The 19,825-nt window shown below is 36.6% G+C and overlaps 1 protein-coding gene across 4 annotated transcripts in view; it reads right to left on the bottom strand.

Moving 5' to 3' along the window:
- Nucleotides 1–19,825, bottom strand: part of RPGRIP1L (RPGRIP1 like) — a 95,604-nt gene that overhangs the window by 65,003 nt on the left and 10,776 nt on the right. For all 4 annotated transcript variants that reach the window (XM_021097099.1, XM_021097100.1, XM_021097102.1 and 1 more), the window contains exons 5-9: nucleotides 19,082–19,187; nucleotides 17,423–17,566; nucleotides 6,153–6,258; nucleotides 3,738–3,884; nucleotides 2,361–2,434 (exon numbers count right to left, since the gene is read on the bottom strand). In XM_021097099.1, the coding sequence (XP_020952758.1) occupies nucleotides 2,361–2,434; nucleotides 3,738–3,884; nucleotides 6,153–6,258; nucleotides 17,423–17,566; nucleotides 19,082–19,187 (577 nt within the window). The remainder of the gene's footprint in view (nucleotides 1–2,360; nucleotides 2,435–3,737; nucleotides 3,885–6,152; nucleotides 6,259–17,422; nucleotides 17,567–19,081; nucleotides 19,188–19,825) is intronic.

The raw sequence follows: 19,825 nt of genomic DNA, 5'->3' as shown, positions 1-19,825 counted from the left end.
TTAATGTGACAGGGAAAAAAAAAAAAAAGGTTTCTCAAGCATCAAACATTAAAAAAAAAAAAACACCCTTCAAAGTCAGACCCATGCTCTTAGATCATCTTCTAATATGTAAAGGTAAAGTTTTATGGTGGTAAATATGAGAAAAATATGTTTCTTAAAATTTCATTTATGCATTACTCCCACCTAAGCTTAATTTTTTTTTAATTACAAGAGAGTATGTTCAATTAATCCTCAAATTGGGGGCAAGTAGAAATGTATGAGTAATGGCCAAAGGGCACTTATTTTCATGTATTAAGACCATGTTAAATTATTTAGAATTACAAGATATTGAAATTAAGTATTAAATCAATAAAAACTTCTAAATGTATGACAGTTCTGTTACCCCATGAATGTTTCCCTTTCACATACACATTTTCCACTGCAGTTAAAATCCGAGCGATAGTGACACACAGGTGAAAAATTTCAAGTTTTAAGAGTCAAAAGAATTGAGTTTTAGTCTGTACTAGAGTCTCAACAATGCTGTGTGACTCCGTGCAAGTCTCAATTTCCTCATTTACAAGGTATGGAGATAACATTATTTTCTGTCATATAATATGGTGGTTGTATGATTAATATGATGAATTTAAAATTTTCAAACACACACTACTGAAAACGTAGGTATATATCAATATAAACCTAGGCTCTAATCTACAGAGATGGAAATACTCTAAAACAGGAGGCATAATAAATGCTTTAGGTAAAATTAATCAGGGCTGATAAGAGAGAGACCAGAACAAAGCACCAGGGCCAAATGATCTGGAAGGAGGTCCAAGGTAAATTCTGCATAAAAAATTTCAGCCAGCATATCTTTGCTGGAGAGCCCCAGATGCTACTTTAACCTATGTCTGAACCCGATTTTTTTTTTTTTTGCCATTTCTTGGGCTGCTCCCGTGGCATATGGAGGTTCCCAGGCTAGGGGTCCTGAACCTGATATTTGTAACCCTTAATATAATAAACTACTGTGCAAAGAAAGATCATCCTGGCTGGTATTGGCAACATGGATGATACAGACCACTGGAATGATGCTTAATTTAGTTATCTTTTCAAAGTAAACCAGGATAAAAGCCTCTGCCTACCTTCTTTAGGTACGATTTGTTCAATTTATAAAGCGTAAATTTAGTTTACAAAACATACCAAACATAAGACAATTAAAAAAAAATTAAAGATATACCTGTAGATCAGATGACTATTTTCTTATGTTTCAGAATATGATTAGAAGCAACTGATGACCATCCAGCTCTCACATATATATTTCCATATATATATGTTACTGTCACGTAAACCTGTATTTATCATTTATCACTATCATACACTGAAAAGATTTACACACACACACATATCTGTATCACTTAAGTAAACTCAGCCATGGGGTAGGATATTGTTTCTAACATTATCAGAAGAGATTAATTTTTTAAAATACCATAAATATGAAGGAGGTAAAAAAAGAAAAGTGAAGCAGCTCTTTAAAATTTATCTTAAAGATACTTGTGTTTCTCTTTTTAAGAAACAAACAATTGTTAGGTGAACACCTTTGCTTTCTGCCAACAGAATCACTCAGCTAGTAGGCTGGGTAGCACAGTGGAAGAAACAAATGCTTGGAGAGACCAAAAGAGGTTCAAATACAAGCTCTACTACTTCCAGCTTTAAGAACATAGGCAAATTTACTTAATTCTGTTTTATTTTCATTGCCTGCAGAAAGGTCATGTATAATACCTACATTTCTGAGTTGTCAGAATTATAACAATGTATGTAGTATTTAGCATAATGCCTCCTAGCTTACAGTTTGTGTTCAATGAAAGACAGCAGTTGTTATTGGCAACATAGTGACATGGTTTTCTTAGTAAAACAGACTGCGGCACAGGTAAAAGGACTTATACCGATGCCTCAAAAAAAGCTTACTTTGGGGAGTTCCTGTTGTGGTGCAGCAGGTTAAGAATCCAAATAGTATCCATGAGGGTGTGGGTTCGACCCCTGCCCTGAGTGGGTCAGGGATCCGGTGTTGCTGTGAGCTGTGGTGAAGGCTGCAGACTTAGCTTAGATTCCCAAGCTGCTGTGGCTGTGGCTGTGGCCAGCAGCTGTAGCTCTGGTTCAACTCCTAGCCTGGGAACTTCCATAAGCCACAAGAGCGGCCCTAAAATGAAAACAAACAAACAAACAAACAAAAAAAAACCCAAAACAAAAAAGCTTACTTTTCTTTGATAATATATATGTAGACTTCCTGCGATCATCTGTTGCTAATTCCTTAATCAATGTTAGTCTGACATCCAATGCTTTGAGGAGATCTCAAATAAGAGGAGACAGCATGTGAAATCATGATTTACCTGTTATAAAGTTTATCATAGTTTTCCTTTAAAAGTTCCCGTTCCTTTTCTAAATCATTAATTCTATCCTGCAGCTGAAATGAGAAGAAAATCACACATCAGGTGTAAAAAATCATGCGGGGTTTTTAAAAAAATATGCGAGGAGGCTAACATGTGTCAGTCTTGATTTCTAAATTGCAGCTGTGAACTAGTCCATTTACATTGTCTGTATTTAATTTAGCATTGATTTTTTCCAAGTTGCTGAGTAAACATGAAATTAATATTTCTGTTTAAATTTAGTAGGAACGTATGTGCTGCTTTATGGCAGTATGTACCAAAACTCAATAAAGAATGTGTTAAAAACTTGCTGTTAAGTCTGGGGAAACATAATGTTTCTTTACTTTGCTCTCTGGTGAATTCCATCAATATATTCATTTTGTATTAATTTCCAATTGGCCCCTCAAATTAAAAGCATTAACTTTTCTTTAGGATCATGGTTCGAACAAATTGTGTCAACCTCTATTTACTCTGAAGACAATTTCTCATGTTACCTGGAATTTACAAAGAACCACATCCTTTAAATGAATAAACAAATAAAATTATATACCTTGTTTCAGCCCAATAACAATACTATTTTAGAAATAAATTTGGGGTAATAATTATATCGTTATGACTAAAATGTAGCCTTCTGTATTTATTTCTAGCATCTATGTTTAAGAGTCATTCACCTATATATTTTGTTGTTATAACCTTTTCCCATGGATCAGAGTAATCTTAAAATTCATTCCATTCTCAAAATTCTCTTTTGATGCTAGTGTGAGAAAGTGTAAAAGACTCTTCCAAGATGAGAATAGAATGTGGGCATCTCACTGCATTTCCATTGTCTTTAAGGACAAGTTTAAAAGACTACAGAAAAAGATCGTGCTAGCTGGAGACACGAAAAGCAACATAAATAGGGAGATGAGTTTTCAAACAATTTCTTAGAAATTTTTTTTTTCTCAAAATTGCTGATGTTGGAGAGCAGAACATCCTTCTCCATAGAAACAGATATATTCCTTTAATTGTCTTGACATCTCAAAGGACTAATAAGCTGTTAAGGTTGAGACAGTTAAGTTCCACAGGTAATGTGGTATTTGTTTAAAAATGTTATAGGTTCTTTTTTTCCTCAAGGATCCTTAATCCTTTAGATAAATAGTGGGACTCAGCACATTTGAAACTATTTTTAAGTACTGATTCTCTAGGCACATATCACATATATTTTGCTGGGCTCAAAGTGCCATGCATGTAGTCTAGGACTTTTAAATCAATATAATATTTGAAATGTCTCCATTTTACTTTTTCAGAACAGTTACAGAGAAGTTTTAATGCAACGGATGGCTCAACTCTTTGGGAGCTTACCTCTTCTACTCTTCTTTCAGAAAATGTCACGGAACGTAATTGTTTCTCAAGATTGCAGCATTTTAAACGCTGCTCTTTGAGTTGCTTATTTAGCTCATCTCCATTTGCCATCAAGGCATCATGGCTGATCCTGAGAGTTTTTTGCTTCTGAAAAACAAAAAGAAAATCCTTTCCAAACTTTTTGGATTCTGCTTTGAATGAATATCATTCCATAAATGAATTCCCTCCTGAAGTTCATGTTATACAGTTATTCTTTACCTCACAATATATAAGTGCTGGTGAATTAAGGTTTTATTATACAATGTATAATGCCTCCATGGGAGACACTCTTGACCCAAGTGTATCATGAGGAAGAAAGTATTTTAGCACAGAGTCATATAACGCAGACTGCTTTTGTCCTTTATTTCTTCCTAGCTTTTTGATTGATAGTGACCAGTGAGTAACTTAATTTTAGCAAATAATTTTTTTTTCTTTTTGCTGTGGCTACGGTGGTTGGACATGCTGTCTAAAAAGGTTGCAGCATAGGTTAAAAATAAATACCGACCACAGATATCCAACTGAAAAGATCTGTCACCATACCATATAAACAGCCTGGAAGGTTAACTTCTAACTTTAATACAATTCAGTTAAACATTTCAATTCGGGAAAATAGTTACTGAAGTTTTCTTAATTTAAAAAATTGACCTATTTATGAATATGCTTTAAATTCAATAGTATATACTTACAGACCACATACTTTTAGAAATAAAAAAGGTGATTACGCTAAATAAAGTCTTTGCATAGAGTCTATATGACCATAACAAAATAATGCCTTATCTGCTATTTAAAATCACTAACATTCTACAGAGGTTCCTTCAATTGTTTAAAAGAAACATGGCTGTGGAGCTACTTGAGTCCATTTTTATTTATTTTGGGATTATTATAGGACACTATCTTTAACCAGCTTTCCCTGGGCTTCCTACCTCTCTGAAGTTGTTTGCCTGAACCTCTCAAATCTCTACTCACTGTTAATCCCAAAAGAGCTACTGCGTCATCAAAGACACTTGTTATTTGTGGTATTTAAACAAATACCTGGAATAAATGTTAAACGAAAATCCAAAGTCAAAGTGATAAAAGAATGCAAAGTCACATTTTATTTATTTATTTATTTATTTGCTTTTCAGGGCTGCCCCCATGGCATATAGGGGTTCCTAGGCTAGGGGTCAAATTGGAGCTGTAGCTGCCGGCCTACACCACAGCCACAGCCACACCAGATCTGAGCCCCATCTGCGACCTACACCATGGCTCATGGCAACGCCGGATCCTTACCCCACTGACCAAGGCCAGGGATCGAACCTGCGTCCCCATGGATGCTTGCGATTTGTTTCTGCTGAGCCATGACAGGAACTCCCCCAAATCACTTTTTAATTCCCTTCTTACTTCATTCCTTTAGAAATGGCTTTCAACCAAATGTATGTTTAATCTCCCTCTTCTATCTATCTGCAGATAGAACTATCATTCCCACTCTCTAATTAATCTCTCTTTTATAAATGTTCATATTTATGTGGAAGGTGGTGCATTACTTGACATTGAGGAGGTTCCTGCAGCTTGGAAAACGCTACCCAGAGTATAGTTTAAAAATATTTATCTAATTCAATAGTGAATTTAGGCTACAGATGACCCTATGCTTTGCATCAATTTACTACTTTCCTTGTTTCAGGACTTCAAAGAAAGTACTGCTTAATATGAATTCTGCTCATCTGGAATGTTTTGGAGTTCATTAATTCCAGAACCTATTGTTAATTATGCAGTGCCAATAAATAGGAGCCCTCTGATGGCACATTTCTGTGGGGCCACAGTCCTTGTTAAAACAACCACGGGGATAAGGGTCCCAAGTATTGCCAACCTGAAAGTTTAGGATTGAAAATAAATATGCTGACAATAGGCATGATGGGTATTCAAATATTTTCTGATACTGGCAGTGACAATAGAAAAAATAACACATGTCAAAAAAGATTTAACAAACCCTGATTATTGTCCTATTCATAACATTGATCTATCTTGGATATTTCATAAATGCTTTCCAACTGAAGTTATATGCAAATACATCCAAACCTTCAGTGCTACGTGCCCATATGATTTCAGATAAAAGGAGTTAAATATAAATCATCTTGAGATGATTTATGATAAATGTGCTTATTTATTTTAAGATGACACAGATAGGTATAAAGTCCAAGCAGCTAGTTATTTCTTTAGTTATGTTATAAATAACTGACGACATAGGAAGTAAAATTATACACACTTAAGAATAAAGATAACATTAAAAACTTTAATATTACTTTCTAGTGTTAGACTATTCTACTAAAAAAAAACCTTGAATACTACTTTCAAACCTTTATATATGTATCATCATAATAAAATAAATTATCACATTACCTCTTGAAGCTGAATAAATTTTCCTTCCATTACTGAAAGAGCATTGCTTTTCTCCACTAGTTGCTTATGAAGCTTAATCATTTCTACGTTGTCCCGAATGTTTGACCTTCAATGATGTATTTAAGAAAAAGAGAGAGAAAGAGAATAAAATATGCAAGACAAAAGGAAAAAAAAAATCTGTGGTGGGACTAGTTTTTCATTGAATGCTACTTAGAAAAAAATTTACACACTTGGATATCAGTCACTGAGGTTTTTAGTTTATTATATACTTAGGATAGATTTATTATTTAAAATCGACAAATATTCATTCTTGACCTTCCATAAACTCACAGACTCTCAGAGTTTAAAGGGAGTCCCAAATGTGATGATGTGTGCCACTTCTACCATGACTGATAATATGAATTTAAAATCTTTTACAGTGTCTGGAAAGATGGTGCAAAAGGACAGTCTTTTAGCAGAGCCGTCATTCCACCACCAAATTTCAGGGACATTTTGAGGAGGACTATCACACTATTATTCACAAAATGAAAAATATGCAATTCAGCTGCTCATCCTCCACCACTCCCTTGAAACAAATGGTATCGTAAGATTACCATTTATTGGCGTTTCCTCCTGGAGTTCAGACTTTTCAAAATATTTCCAAAAAAAGTGACTTAGCATTTTATACTAATAATGCCCAAAGCTGGCATTTAAATATGTTGCAGATGTGCCTTTAGCTGTAAGAGATCACTTAACATCCACAGGGTATAGAGAAACTCTATATGCTGCAATACTAGTTTGTATTTTTCCTACTGAGATTAAAGCCAATGTAGAATTTAACAGGAAGATCTTGTTAAAGGTTAATCATAGATCTAAATGAATACCTGTTTTCAAAAGGCATTTGTTTTCCTGACAGAGAAAGGTTCCTTAATTTAATGTTTTACATTCAAAGCATTTTAAAAATTGTAAAGCTTGATTTCAGACTTCATTTTTTTAAAGAAAAATAAACACAAAAACTTTAAGTTCAGAAAATTATTTCAATATTTAAAGTAAGTAATTTTACTTCCAAAACTTATCTAGTATACACATATTGGAAAAATTGTCACAATGCCCTACTGGAACCAGAAAATGGACTACAAAGCTCACACATCTGTAAACCAGCTGAGGACTTGAAATACTTAATTTTCTTCTTTGATATTTGAAAGTTCATTGTATTTTGGCATCGGACAGTTAGTTGTCCTCACACAGAAGATAAACAAGTCCAAGAAACTGGATCTTGCCCAGGGTACAGTCTTAACACAATGTTAAAATAATTATGTGTCTAAAACATGTTATCTAGTAGTTCTGAGCACATATTCAACGGTCCAGTCACCAGTACGCGCCTCAATATTATTATTACTCACTTAAAAAAAAATCTGAAGGAAAAAAATATTTTGAATAAGTCTGAAGAAAATATTCATATTTTTTCATGTTTAGAAGCCCAAAAAGAATTTATGCGTTTTCCCCAGAATCAACTGGTTTAACTGCTCCACAGTGAGTGACATTTATTGATACAGGAGGACAGAATACTATTCACATAATTTTAAATCTCTTCTTAGATTTTCAGCTCTACCTGGCATTTTACTTGTTTTTAAGTATGTTAATATTTTCAAGAAGATATAGATCTATATATGAGATATGTTTGAAGAATAACTATGACTTAATGGCATTAACAAAAAGTAAGTCCCAACAACCCATTCAATTGCATAGGGGCATAGAAACTGCAGGCTTCAATTTTGAATTTTCTTTGCAAGGCAAAGGCCAGTAAGTATCTTTCAAAAACCTTCAGTGGTCTAACAGGTGGTTGCGTTCTTCAATATTTTCCTGAAGTCCCTGGAGTTTAACCTTTCCAAAATACTGCCAAGAAAGGTGACTTTGCATTTTATACTAATGATGCCCAACCAGTAAGCACAAATACAGCAGAAGCAGTATTCAGAAAACAGCAATAACAATGTGGTACTTAAATAAGAAGTCAGTTTGCTAGAGAGAATATCTATTCTCCGACAGACAATACAACACCTGCAAGCCTTTGATAATTATTTTAAAGTGTTAATTTTAGGGGCTCTACACATAACAGTCACTATTAACGTTGAATATTTTTTTTTTCTTTTTCTTTTTTTTTTCTTTTTGCTATTTTTTGGGGCCACTCCCGTGGCATATGGAGGTTCCCAGGCTAGGGGTCTAATCGGAGCTGTAGCCACCGGCCTACGCCAGAGCCACAGCAACGCGGGATCCGAGCCGCGTCTGCGACCTACACCACAGCTCACGGCAACGCCGGATCCTTAACCCACTGAGCAAGGGCAGGGACCAAACCCGCAACCTCATGGTTCCTAGTCGGATTCGTCAACCGCTGCGCCTGCGCCACGACGGGAACTCCAACGTTGAATATTTTCAATGGTAACAATGTGAAGGAAGGGATGATGTGCTGTTAAGCTAAAAGTATTGAGTCAATGATATAATATAGTACATAAAAATCGAAAGTAATATTGTGATGAATGGGGTCTGGTCTTTGGGAAGGTACACAATGAAAAAATCGTCTCAAATCTGCCAATTAACACTTTTAACACAGAAGAAATACAGTAAAAGAATGAGGGTGTGTGTGGGGGAGGAAGGGGAGAAGGAGATGTCATGAAAGTGTGCAAGGAATGTGAGAAGGATGTTGGAGGCAAGAGGGAGCTAGAGTCATTGCTAAGTGGCCTGCCCTAGACCTCTCTGCATGTGGAACAAGGCCTCAGGTTGGTTCCCTTTCAAGAACAGAGACAGTGCTAATTCTATCAGTAATATTTTAAGTGCCCTTCACCTAAGATTTTCTACCCTGTCTCATGCACTATGAAGGGAACATCAAATCTTCAGGATGATGACATTTGGACAGCAAGAACAAGGCATAGTAAAAACATTCAGATGAACCCTGACAGTCATGCACCAATTCATACATGCTGCATTACACATGATGAAATAATCTGCAAACAGATATCAAGCATACTAATTAAGGGCTTTGTAAAAATAAATTTCTCATATTTTTCAACAAGGATTTTGAAAAAAAAATTATAAAAAATTAGGTTGTAAAATGTGGTTTCTTTTCTTTTTTTTTTAATAGACACACCATTTAGAATTATGATCAAATCTTCTAGAACTATGAGAAGAGCTGTTGGCCCATCTCTAGGATTAAAAACAAACTGAAATAAATTAGATTTTATGTTGAAAAAAGTAATCCAGCTCAGAAACCTATGTGCCAAGTTTCTCTCATATAATTTGAAACAGTCAAGCAATAAACTCTGAAAGAGGAATTTCTAATGGAAGCCTTGAAAACACTTGACTCCAGCTTTGCTACTGGGTGCCATAATAAATTCAGAAACTTAAAACCTCAGATATAGTGGAGAAGGGAAAACTTTCAGTGGTGCTATGTAATGTATAGTCTAATATGAAAGCTTAAGAAGCCAAAATCTTTGCTTCAGTGAAAGTTTCTTACACTTCATTTCCCAAGCACACAACACGCCACCTTCCCCAAACCCGACTGATATTTCATTCTTTGTTGCAGTAAGGACTATAAATGCTTAAAAAAAAAAAAAAACCTTTGGTTTTTTGAGGCAAAAATGTTATAGTACTAAACACCATTTAGAGGAGAAGGCTTTAGAATACAAGTTAGGCTATGATTCTCCTAAGTTTTTAGGTAAGAGATTTACGAGATAGAAGAAACAGGTTCTTTTTGAGTAAAAGTTTATTGAAAACAATCTTAGGATTATAAAAAAAACCGTTTTCTTTTCTTTTTTTTAACAGTGGCAGACATACTGTAAGTATATTGTTGAAAGAAGTATAGGTCAGGAGTTCCCTTGTGGTGTAGAGGGTTAAGAACCTGGCATTGTCAATGCAGTGGCTCAGGTGACTGCTGGGGCCCAGGAACTTCCACATGTCACAGGCAGGGGAAAAACAAACAAACAAACAAACAAAGAAGCGTAGGTTATTCATAGATTCATAGCTCTTGTTAGGGATACACAGATAACAACCAATGTATCACTTCTGAATGAGATTACAGGAGTTTGCTAGTAAATTAAAAGAAATAAGCTTCACTAAAATAGCAAAGACTATATGAAAGGTAACAACTTTGCTCAAAACTCTTTAGTTCATAGATGAAAACAATGCTCTCTGATTTTTTTTTTTTTTTTAAACAAGTGGCCGCACCTGCGGCATATGGAAGTTCCCAGGCCAGGGGTCGAGCCACAGCCACTGTAGAAGCAACGCCGAGTAGTTATGTTGTGAGCCACACGGGAAGTCCTGCTCTCTGATTTAAGAATGCATAAAGGAAAAAATTTGTGTATGTTTATTTGCCTCTGGATTGCATCTTTCTTGTGGTGTTGGGTCAAAATATAAATCTTACTCTCAAGATTAAGTGTTTTCTTATGCTCAACACCTACAAGTAATGGAGGAAGACAGTTCTGCAGAGCTTTCTACATGTACATAACCACACTTGTGATTATGGACGTGCAGATACATGTAAACAGTTGTTGGGCTGTTTGGGGACAGGAAGAACCCCAATCCCAGCTCATCTTCTTAAGGGAACCATTTTGAAGATCCAGTTTAATAAACTCTAACTAGTAATGGGAATCTGAGAACTATATTCACATCAAAAAGCTCAATGGGAAGTATGACTGGCAATTAAGCTACAAAAGTGAATTAAAAGTTTTATACTGATTTTACTTTTTGATAGAATTAGGCCAAAGCAGTGCAATAATATAGTCTGTTTGACAATTATCAGAAGCAATGGTTAGTGTGATATAGGTCTTAGATGGGGGGGAAAAAAAGCACAAATTTATTAAATTAATCCATATTGCTTACTTAGTAGACAAAAATCTTTCAGAATCATAAGGTTCCTGAGGATAAAAGCAGCTGTTGTTCAAAGGGTAGGGACCACTTACTCACTTCAATCTCTTCATTTCACAGCGGAGGTAGCTAACTGTGGCTTAGAGAAGTAAATAATTGACCAGAGTCCATATGTGAGGGAGCCAGGTCTAAGAGAGAAAATTCTTCCTCCTCTTCTAAGTTGCTTTCTTCCTCTGAGATGTTCCTACATTTTAGTTTTCTATCCACTCTCACATATACATGAGCACACCAATTTCTATTAATTTTGATAATTTCTGTGGTTTAAATAAAGTGCTTGGCAAATAGGTCAAGCAGCTATCACAAAAACCTTTTAGATAACATTAGTAATAAAAAACATGGGGATAAAAGAAATAATATTTGAGTGTGATATTTTTCCCTGGACAAATTCTAAGGTATTGAAAAGAATAGGAAGAACTTGTTGGATGTACTTTTAAAAAATGACAGATAATCTCCCTGGGTGTAATAATGTGTTTGCATGGTTATTCCTGGCCCCAGTTACCCTTCTGTCTGAGAACCAGATGTGCCCTTTAAATTAGGGGGCTGGGCAATCAGACAAGTCCAAATTGAGGGGCATTCTGCAAACAACTATCACAAACGGCCTGGAAAAGACTAGGGAACCACTTTAGAATAAGGTGAACCTAAAAGACATGACAAGTAAATACAATACATGACATCTGATTAGACATGAGATCATAACAAAGCAAAACAAAACAAAACAAAAATAGCATTAAAAAAAAAAAAAAACAGCTATAAAGGCCACTATTGGGACAACTGGGAACTTTGAATATGGACTGTGTACTTTGATGATGCAGCTATACCTTTCATTGTGAAATGTCCTGAATGTGTGACAGCTGTACTGTGGCTATGCAGGAGGATGTCCTCGTTCCTGGGAGGTGCTTACAAGTATAGAGAGGGTGACATGATAAGTGCACCTAACTCTCAGAGGGAGAGAGAGAGAAAGAATGAGAGAGAGAGCGAGCGAGAGGAAGAGGAAGAGGGAAGGAGACAGGCCTGTGCCTGACTGGGCTGTGTCATTCATAAACATGCCAAGGCCGGGGAGGTGGGGTATGTGAGTGTTCACACTACTATTCTAACAACTTTGCTGTAGGTTTGTGATTTTTCACAGTGAAAAGCTGGGGAGGAACTTAAGAGTGCCAGGAAGTAATCGGCATCTGTGCCTAGCTGGAAAGATGGAGCCTGTAAAGCCAAGCTGCTGTGTATACTGCGTGGCTGCAGAAGGCCTCTGTATTTTAAGATTTGACAGTGTGCTGTCAACCAAACGGAAGACGGCAAGTCAGAGCGTTTGAAATATTTATGGGTTAAATTTCCTCCACTGGGACATTATGGCACTTACATGATCTTTAATTAAGAAGGTAAACACCCTAACATTTACTTAAGAAAACAGTACAAACTGGTTACACATTTGGTAAGAGTATAAATATTTTTGGAGTTGAAAAAGTCAATAAAAGGTAAAATCATCCTGATTTTAATGTTCATGTACATGTGTTCACTGGTTACTGTTTTGCATTTAATTTAAGACGGGCTTTTTAATAAGCAGAAAATGTGCATTTTTATATTGTTTAAATTTTAATATGGATTTTTGTTCAAAACAACACAGACATTCAGGCTACTTGTAAATGATACAAGATTTTTTGCTAATGAGGCATTATGTAGAACATATGCAAAAATCACAACTCAGTCTTCCAAAATAGACCACAATAACAGGAAAAAACATGATTTTAATAAAAAAGAGCAGCACTGGGCTTTTACTTCAAAGCAATTAAGGGCTTTGGATAACCAAAAGTTTATGTCGAGCTGATGCCAAACCAAACTGGTCTATTAAACACATACTACGAAGAGTTTCTGTAATATTCTATGAAAAGGCTCTTTGCCATAAATATCAAGCACCACACTCTTAAGATTACAACTACGTTAGGTTCATGTTTGAGAACAAGGAGTCCAACATTCAGATCAGACTTCTAGAATTTCAAATCTGAAATAATGTATCCGTGAAAGAGAAGTTTAAATATGTTTTCCATTTTGTGATTTTTCTCTACAGTAAATTATACCAAGTTTTATATTCTCCCCAACATTTTTCAACAGTTTTCCATTAGTCTCAAAAAATTGCTGTTACACATAAAATTTTGAGCTATATGTAAACACATAAGAAAAAAAGTCCTGAAGACCCTTATTTGAAAAGTCATTTCTTCAGTTTTCAACAATTGTATTTCAAGAAATAATAAGTTATTCACCATAGGTACCCTTCATTCCAAGCAAATAACCTGTAATTTTCCATTTTATAAAATCTATAAGGTAGGGTACAAGTTGATTTATTTCTTTGGCCTTTGTAACAAAAGTTTATTTACATGTAATACTCATTCTTTCCCTACTTCTAATTCTGGATGTGACAAAAAATAGACTGCTATGGAGTAAATAATATACCCCCTCCCAGGAAGGCCTTAGTTTAATTTTTTTTGTGTGTTACGTGTGTGTTTTTAGGACTGCACCCACGGCATATGGAAGTTCCTGGGCTAGGGTCGAATCGGAGCTATAGCTGCCAGCCTACATCACAGCCACAACAACGCCAGATACAAGCTGTGTCTTCGACCTACACCATAGCTCACGGCAATGCCAAATCCTTAACCCACTGAGTGGGGTCAGGGATAGAACCCTTGTCCTCATGGATCCTCACTGTGTTCATTACTGCTGTGGCATGATGCGAACTCCCTTTTTTTCTTTTTCTTTTTTGTTTTTTTAAGGCAGCACCCACAGCAAATGGAAGGTCCCAGGCTAGGGGTCTAATCGGAGCTGTAGCTACCAGCCTACACTACAGCCACAACAATGTACTTTAGTTTTTAAGGTAAAATCTTCTATGAGTATATGCTGACATTTCCTGTCAACAAGATTTATAGTAGAAAATATGTGGACCTGCCTATCCTTCTAGTTCTTCTGTTGTTCTAGTCCTAGGACTGAAGAATCTTTGGATCACTGAACACACCATTTCTTAGATGATCACATCCCTTTGGAAGAAGGAATGGCCAACACAGGGTCCATCTTACTCTTTGGCATTTAAGAAATACAACAGAGAAAGTAGTCTGATAACTCTGTCCTCAACTGTTGAGGGCTGGGCTTGGCCTAAGTGCAGAATTTTTATATTTAGATAAAATTTTAGGAGTTTATAGCTCAGTGATTAACGGACCCGACTAGTAACCATGAGGTTGCGGGTTTGATCCCTGGCCTCACTCAGTGGGTTAAGGATCTGGCATGGCTGTGAGCTGTGGTGTAGGTCGCAGATGCAGCTCAGATCCCACGCTGCTGTTGCTGTGGTGTAGGCCGGCAGCTGCTGCTCTGATTCGACCCCTAACCTGGGAACCTCCATATGCCGTGGGTGCAGCCCTAAAAAAAAAGACAAAAAACAAAAAACAAACAAAAACAAAAAATTTTAAGTACAGCTGTTGACAATTTATTAAGATCACCATATTCAGTGATGAATAGCCATTCTGGGAAAGAAAAGTGGAGCTGGAGGGATCAGGCGCCCTGACTTCAAACTATACTACAAAGCTACAGTCATCAAAACTGTATGGGTACTGGCACAAAGACAGAAATATAGATCAGTGGAACAGGATAGAAAGCCCAGAATTAAACTCAGGCACCTACAGTCAATTAATCTATGACAAAGGAGGCAACAATATACAATGGAGAAAAGACAGCTTATTCAATAAGTGGTGCTGGGAAAACTGGACAGCCACATGTAAAAGAATGAAATTAGAACACTTCCTAACACCATACGCAAAAATAAAATGGATTAAAGACCTAAATATAAGACCAGACACCATAAAACTCTTAGAGGAAAACATAGGCCAAATACTCTCTGACATAAACCACAGCAATATCTTCTCAGATCCACCTCCTGGAGTAAGGACAATAAAAACAAAACCAAATGGGACTTAATTAAACTTAAAAGTTTCTGCACAGCAAAGGAAACCCTAAACAAAGTGAAAAGACAACCCACAGAATGGGAGAAAATCTTTGCAAATGAATCGACTGACAAGGGATTCACCTCCAAAGTTTATAGACACCTTCTGCAGCTCCATACCAAAAAAACAAACAACCCAATCAAAAAATGGGCAGAAGATCTAAACAGACAATTCTCCAAAGAAGACATATAGATGGCCAAAAAAACACATGAAAAGATGTTCAACATCACTCATTATTAGAGAAATGCAAATCAAAACCACTCTGAGGTACCACCTTACACCAGCCAGAATGGCCATTGTCAAAAAGTCTACAAACAATAAATGCTGGAGCAGGTGTGGAGAAAAGGGAACCCTATTACACTGTTGCTGGGATTCTAAACTGGTGTGACCACTGTGGAAAAGAGGATTAAGATTCCTCAGAAAACTAAAAATAGAATTACCATTTGATCCAGCAATCCTACTCCTTCTACTTCCATGAATCGAAAAGATACATGTACTCCAATGTTCATTGCAGCACTATATACAATAGCCAAGACATGGAAACAACCTAAATGTCTATTGATTGACAGAGGAGTGGATAAAGAATATGTGGTACATGTACATGATGGAATATTACTCATCCATTAAAAGGAATGAAATACCAGCATTTTTAGCAACATGGATGGACACAGAAATTATAATGCTAAGTGAAGTTAGTCAGACAGCGAGACATCAACATCAAATGCTATCACTTACATGTGGAATCTAAAAAAAGGACACAATGAACTTGTTTGCAGAACAAATACTGACTCACAGACTTTGAAAAACTTAGGGTCTCCAAATGAGACAGGTTGGGGGGTGGGCAGATGGGCTGTGGTTTTGGGATGGAAATGCTATAAAATTGGGTTGTGATGATTGCTTTACAACTATAAATGTAATAAAATTCATAAATAAAAAAGAAAAAAGATATCTTCATGAATATGAACTAGTTATTAGATGATATCAAGGAATTGCTGTTAATCATTAGGTGTGATAATAGCATGGTTATGTTAAAAAAATTTCCTTATCAGGAGTTCCCGTTGTGGCGCAGTGGGTAACGAATCCAACTAGGAACCATGAGGTTGCGGGTTCGGTCCCTGCCCTTGCTCAGTGGGTTAAGGATCCGGCGTTGCCGTGAGCTGTGGTGTAGGTAGCAGATGCGGCTCGGATTCCGAGTTGCTGTGGCTCTGGTGTAGGCTGGTGGCTACAGCTCCGATTCGACCCCTAGCCTGGGAACCTCCATATGTCGCAGGAACGGACCAAAGAAACAGCAAAAAGACAAAAAATTTCCTTATCAGACAGGGATATATACTGAAGAATTTACAGGTGTGATGACATGATGTCTGGCAGAGGCCAGTTAATTAAAGAAAATGAAGGTGAAGGGATAGATGAAACAAGATTGGTTAACATGTTGATAACTGTTAAAGCTGAGTGCATGGGATTTCAATATTCTACTCTACTTTGGGGTATGATTGGTCCAAATTAAAAAAAAAGGGCCTACAGGAAGAAAATAATTCAAGAAAGAATATGGTAAAAAGATAAAGTCTTGGAAGCACAACTTGGAGGCACAAAATGAAAGAAGAGGCATTAGCAACCAAGAGATGACAAAGAAGGATGGGAAAGAAAATACTATATAATCAAATGTCAAAAATGAAGAGTCAGCAAGGAGACTACTGAAGGGGCCTGCTGTCACCCAATCAATCAGCAGAAGCTGATGTCAATTTTGAATACCAGGAGAGGTAACATCTTTATGGGGTGAAAAAATGTGTACTTAGGGAACTTACCACCTTTTAAGCTTGAAAAAAAACTTTTTCACATGGCAGGCCAACAGCTGAGTGCTGGTCACATATTTCTTGGTAGATACAATCAAATAGTATCTGAACTTACTGTAGGCTTGCTAAATGGGGCAAATGAGCAGAGGAAACTAGATGAGGCAGAGTAGTTTAAGGAAAAATGCCCTTAGACTTGAGTTGTTGGTAGGTCTAGAGAAAGCTTATATGAAATATGTTAAGTAAAAACATGATTCCTGTTGTAGTGCAGCATAAACTAATATGACTAGTATCCATGAGGATGCGGGTTAAATCCCTAGCCTTGATCAGTGGCTAGGGGATCCTACATTGCCTTAAGCTGTGGTGTAGGTTGCAGACACAGCTTGGATCCTGCATTGCTGTGGCTGTGGTGTAGGCCTACAGCTATAGCTTTGATTCAATCCTTAGCCTGAGAACTTCCATGTGCTGTGGGTGAGGCCGTGAAAAGCAAAAAACAAACAAAAAACTCCCATGATCTTTAAAACGACTAGACTTATCCTTCCATAGAACATGATAAATTATTTTAAACTAATTTTGACCTTATCAAAGTGACATTTCTGTTTTAACATACCTTTGATCTGTAGCCTGCTGTTCCCGAAGCTGAAGAAGAGATAACTCAACTTCATTTTCTTTTCTCCTCAACTGGGTTTTCAGAAGCTCAGTCAAGTCCTCCAACTCTTCTATCCGGCATCTCTGAGACTGAATAACATTTTCTCTGAAATAAAGAATCTTTACAAGAATTTGTAGTTTGAGGAAAAATCTGCAGTATTTAAGATCAGTACAAAGCAAGTGCTTCATAGTAAAGAACAAGCAAAAGTTAAAAATTTTGGCTTAAGTACCTCTGCACACAGTGAGACATTAGCAGATTAAAGGTGAGGATTTGGAAGTACATATGGAAGAATTCGAGGTTTCCTTTATAGAAAATAATGACCTAGGCAATGGAGTGGACTTTTGGCTAATTCAGTGCAGTGTTTCTGGGTCACCTATGATGCACTCTATGATCTGGCCATCTTCAGATAATTTATGTGCCTCTGTTCTTTCGCATGTACATTTGCCTATAGCACCCGAATTACACTTCATTGAGAAATGCCAAGAAATTTGCAGAACATAACTTCATGGTCTCAAGCTTATATTTTACCTCTATCATGTCTGGCAACCTCCCACTGTAATTAATGAGCCTCAGGAAACTGGTCAGAACCCTGGCTTCTCTGCTAACTAGCAGGTAATAGGGTCTAGTCTTTTAAGTTTTATTCTCTCACAGGCAATTGTTACTATGACAGGCATTTAAAATATTAAAAAAAAACTTCAGCTCACATTATTCTTAAGCAGCTATCTAAAGTATGATTCTCCTTATCTCATGTTTTCTTTCCTTATTCAGAATTGTCACTTTTTGATGATCCAGGAGGAGGCTTGTAGATAAGGTAGAAGAACCTTATCTTCATTTGTGTGACTTACAGACACTGAGTCACCATGAGGCTTTGATTAACTGGAAAAGTAAGCTAAATGTGGCAAAAGTAACTTTTCTGAAACCATAGTATGATGAAGAATGCAGTACTGCAGGATCACAGTGAAACAAAATCTGAAATCCATATGTATTTGATAGCTCCAAACTTTAAAGCCACTCCTTCCAATTCCTTTTTTTTTAAACCACAAAAAGACTAATTAATACCTAAAAAAAACTACCTGTAATTCTTCTGAGAATGAAAATGTTGCCTCTAAAGCTTATACTATTTTGAATGACTGGGCTTTAGGCCATTGCTTTGGGGGGGGGCGGAAATTATAATAAAGAAGTCTGTTCTCTAAATACTTCCATTGATTCAGTTGGTTACGTTGTTCATTTTCCTCACCTTACTGGAAATGTTACATAACACCTGTTCTTACCTCACAGATCTAGCTGTATTTTAATGAAGCAAATTATAAGCACAAAGCAATTTTATTTAAAATAAAGGAAAGGGAAGGATCAAAAAAGACATGATCAATATACCATGTTCTAAAATGACCACAGGAGTTCCTCTGTGGCTCAGAGGGTTAAGGACCTAGTGTTGTCACCACTGTGACTTCGGTTGCTGCTGTGGCATGGGTTTGATCCCTGGCTGGGAACTTCCACATGCCATGGGCATGGCCGAAGAGAAGGAAAAAAAAGAGAGAGAGAGAAAAAAAAAAAAAAAAAAAAAAAAGAGAAACAAAACAAAAGAAAAAAAAAGAAAATGATCACAAAAAGAATACATACGAATTTCTTATTTCTCCTCTGGCTTCTTCAAGTAAACTGTTGCCATATTTTGCAGCAGGCATGGGTTGCAGAGTTTCTGCTACATCTGTATCTTGGAATTTAATACCTAAAAATAAATTAATAAGATTCTAGAAGCGAAGTTAAAAATGAAGGACCCTTGATTTGCTATAATCAGGACATTTTTAATACAATAAAGTTTCTTAAGTATTCATAGATATGTGCTCTACAAGCAGAGAATCCACTCCCAAAGGAACTGTTAGACCTCAGCCATCAAGGGCATTAAAAAAAAAACACAGCACATAGGACCAAGTATTAGTCATTTAACAAATGCTACTATGGAGGGAGTTCCCATTGTGGCTCAGTGATTAATGAATCTGACTAGGAACCATGAGGTTGCGGGTTTGAACCCTGGCCTCGCTCAGTGGGTTAAGGATCCGGCATTGCCGTGAGCTGTGGTGTAGGTCGAAGACGCGGCTCGGATCCCGCGTTGCTGTGGCTCTGGCATAGGTCGGCAGTTACAGCTCTGATTAGACCCCTAGCCTGGGAACCTCCATATGCTGCAGGAGCGGTCCCAGAAAAGGCAAAAAGACAAAAAAAACCCTGACAACAACAAAAAACAAATGCTACTATGGAAACCATTACCCAGATGCAGTTTTATTCAACTTAGATTTAGAACTCTTGAAGTAAATTCTGAAAGAATCAAACATTTTAAAATTCAGGTCTTTACGATATAAACTGAGGTAT

This window comes from Sus scrofa, chromosome 6, assembly GCF_000003025.6.
Source record: "Sus scrofa isolate TJ Tabasco breed Duroc chromosome 6, Sscrofa11.1, whole genome shotgun sequence".
In the NCBI taxonomy this organism is placed as follows: domain Eukaryota; kingdom Metazoa; phylum Chordata; class Mammalia; order Artiodactyla; family Suidae; genus Sus; species Sus scrofa.
This window is presented reverse-complemented; position numbering and strand designations above follow the sequence as displayed.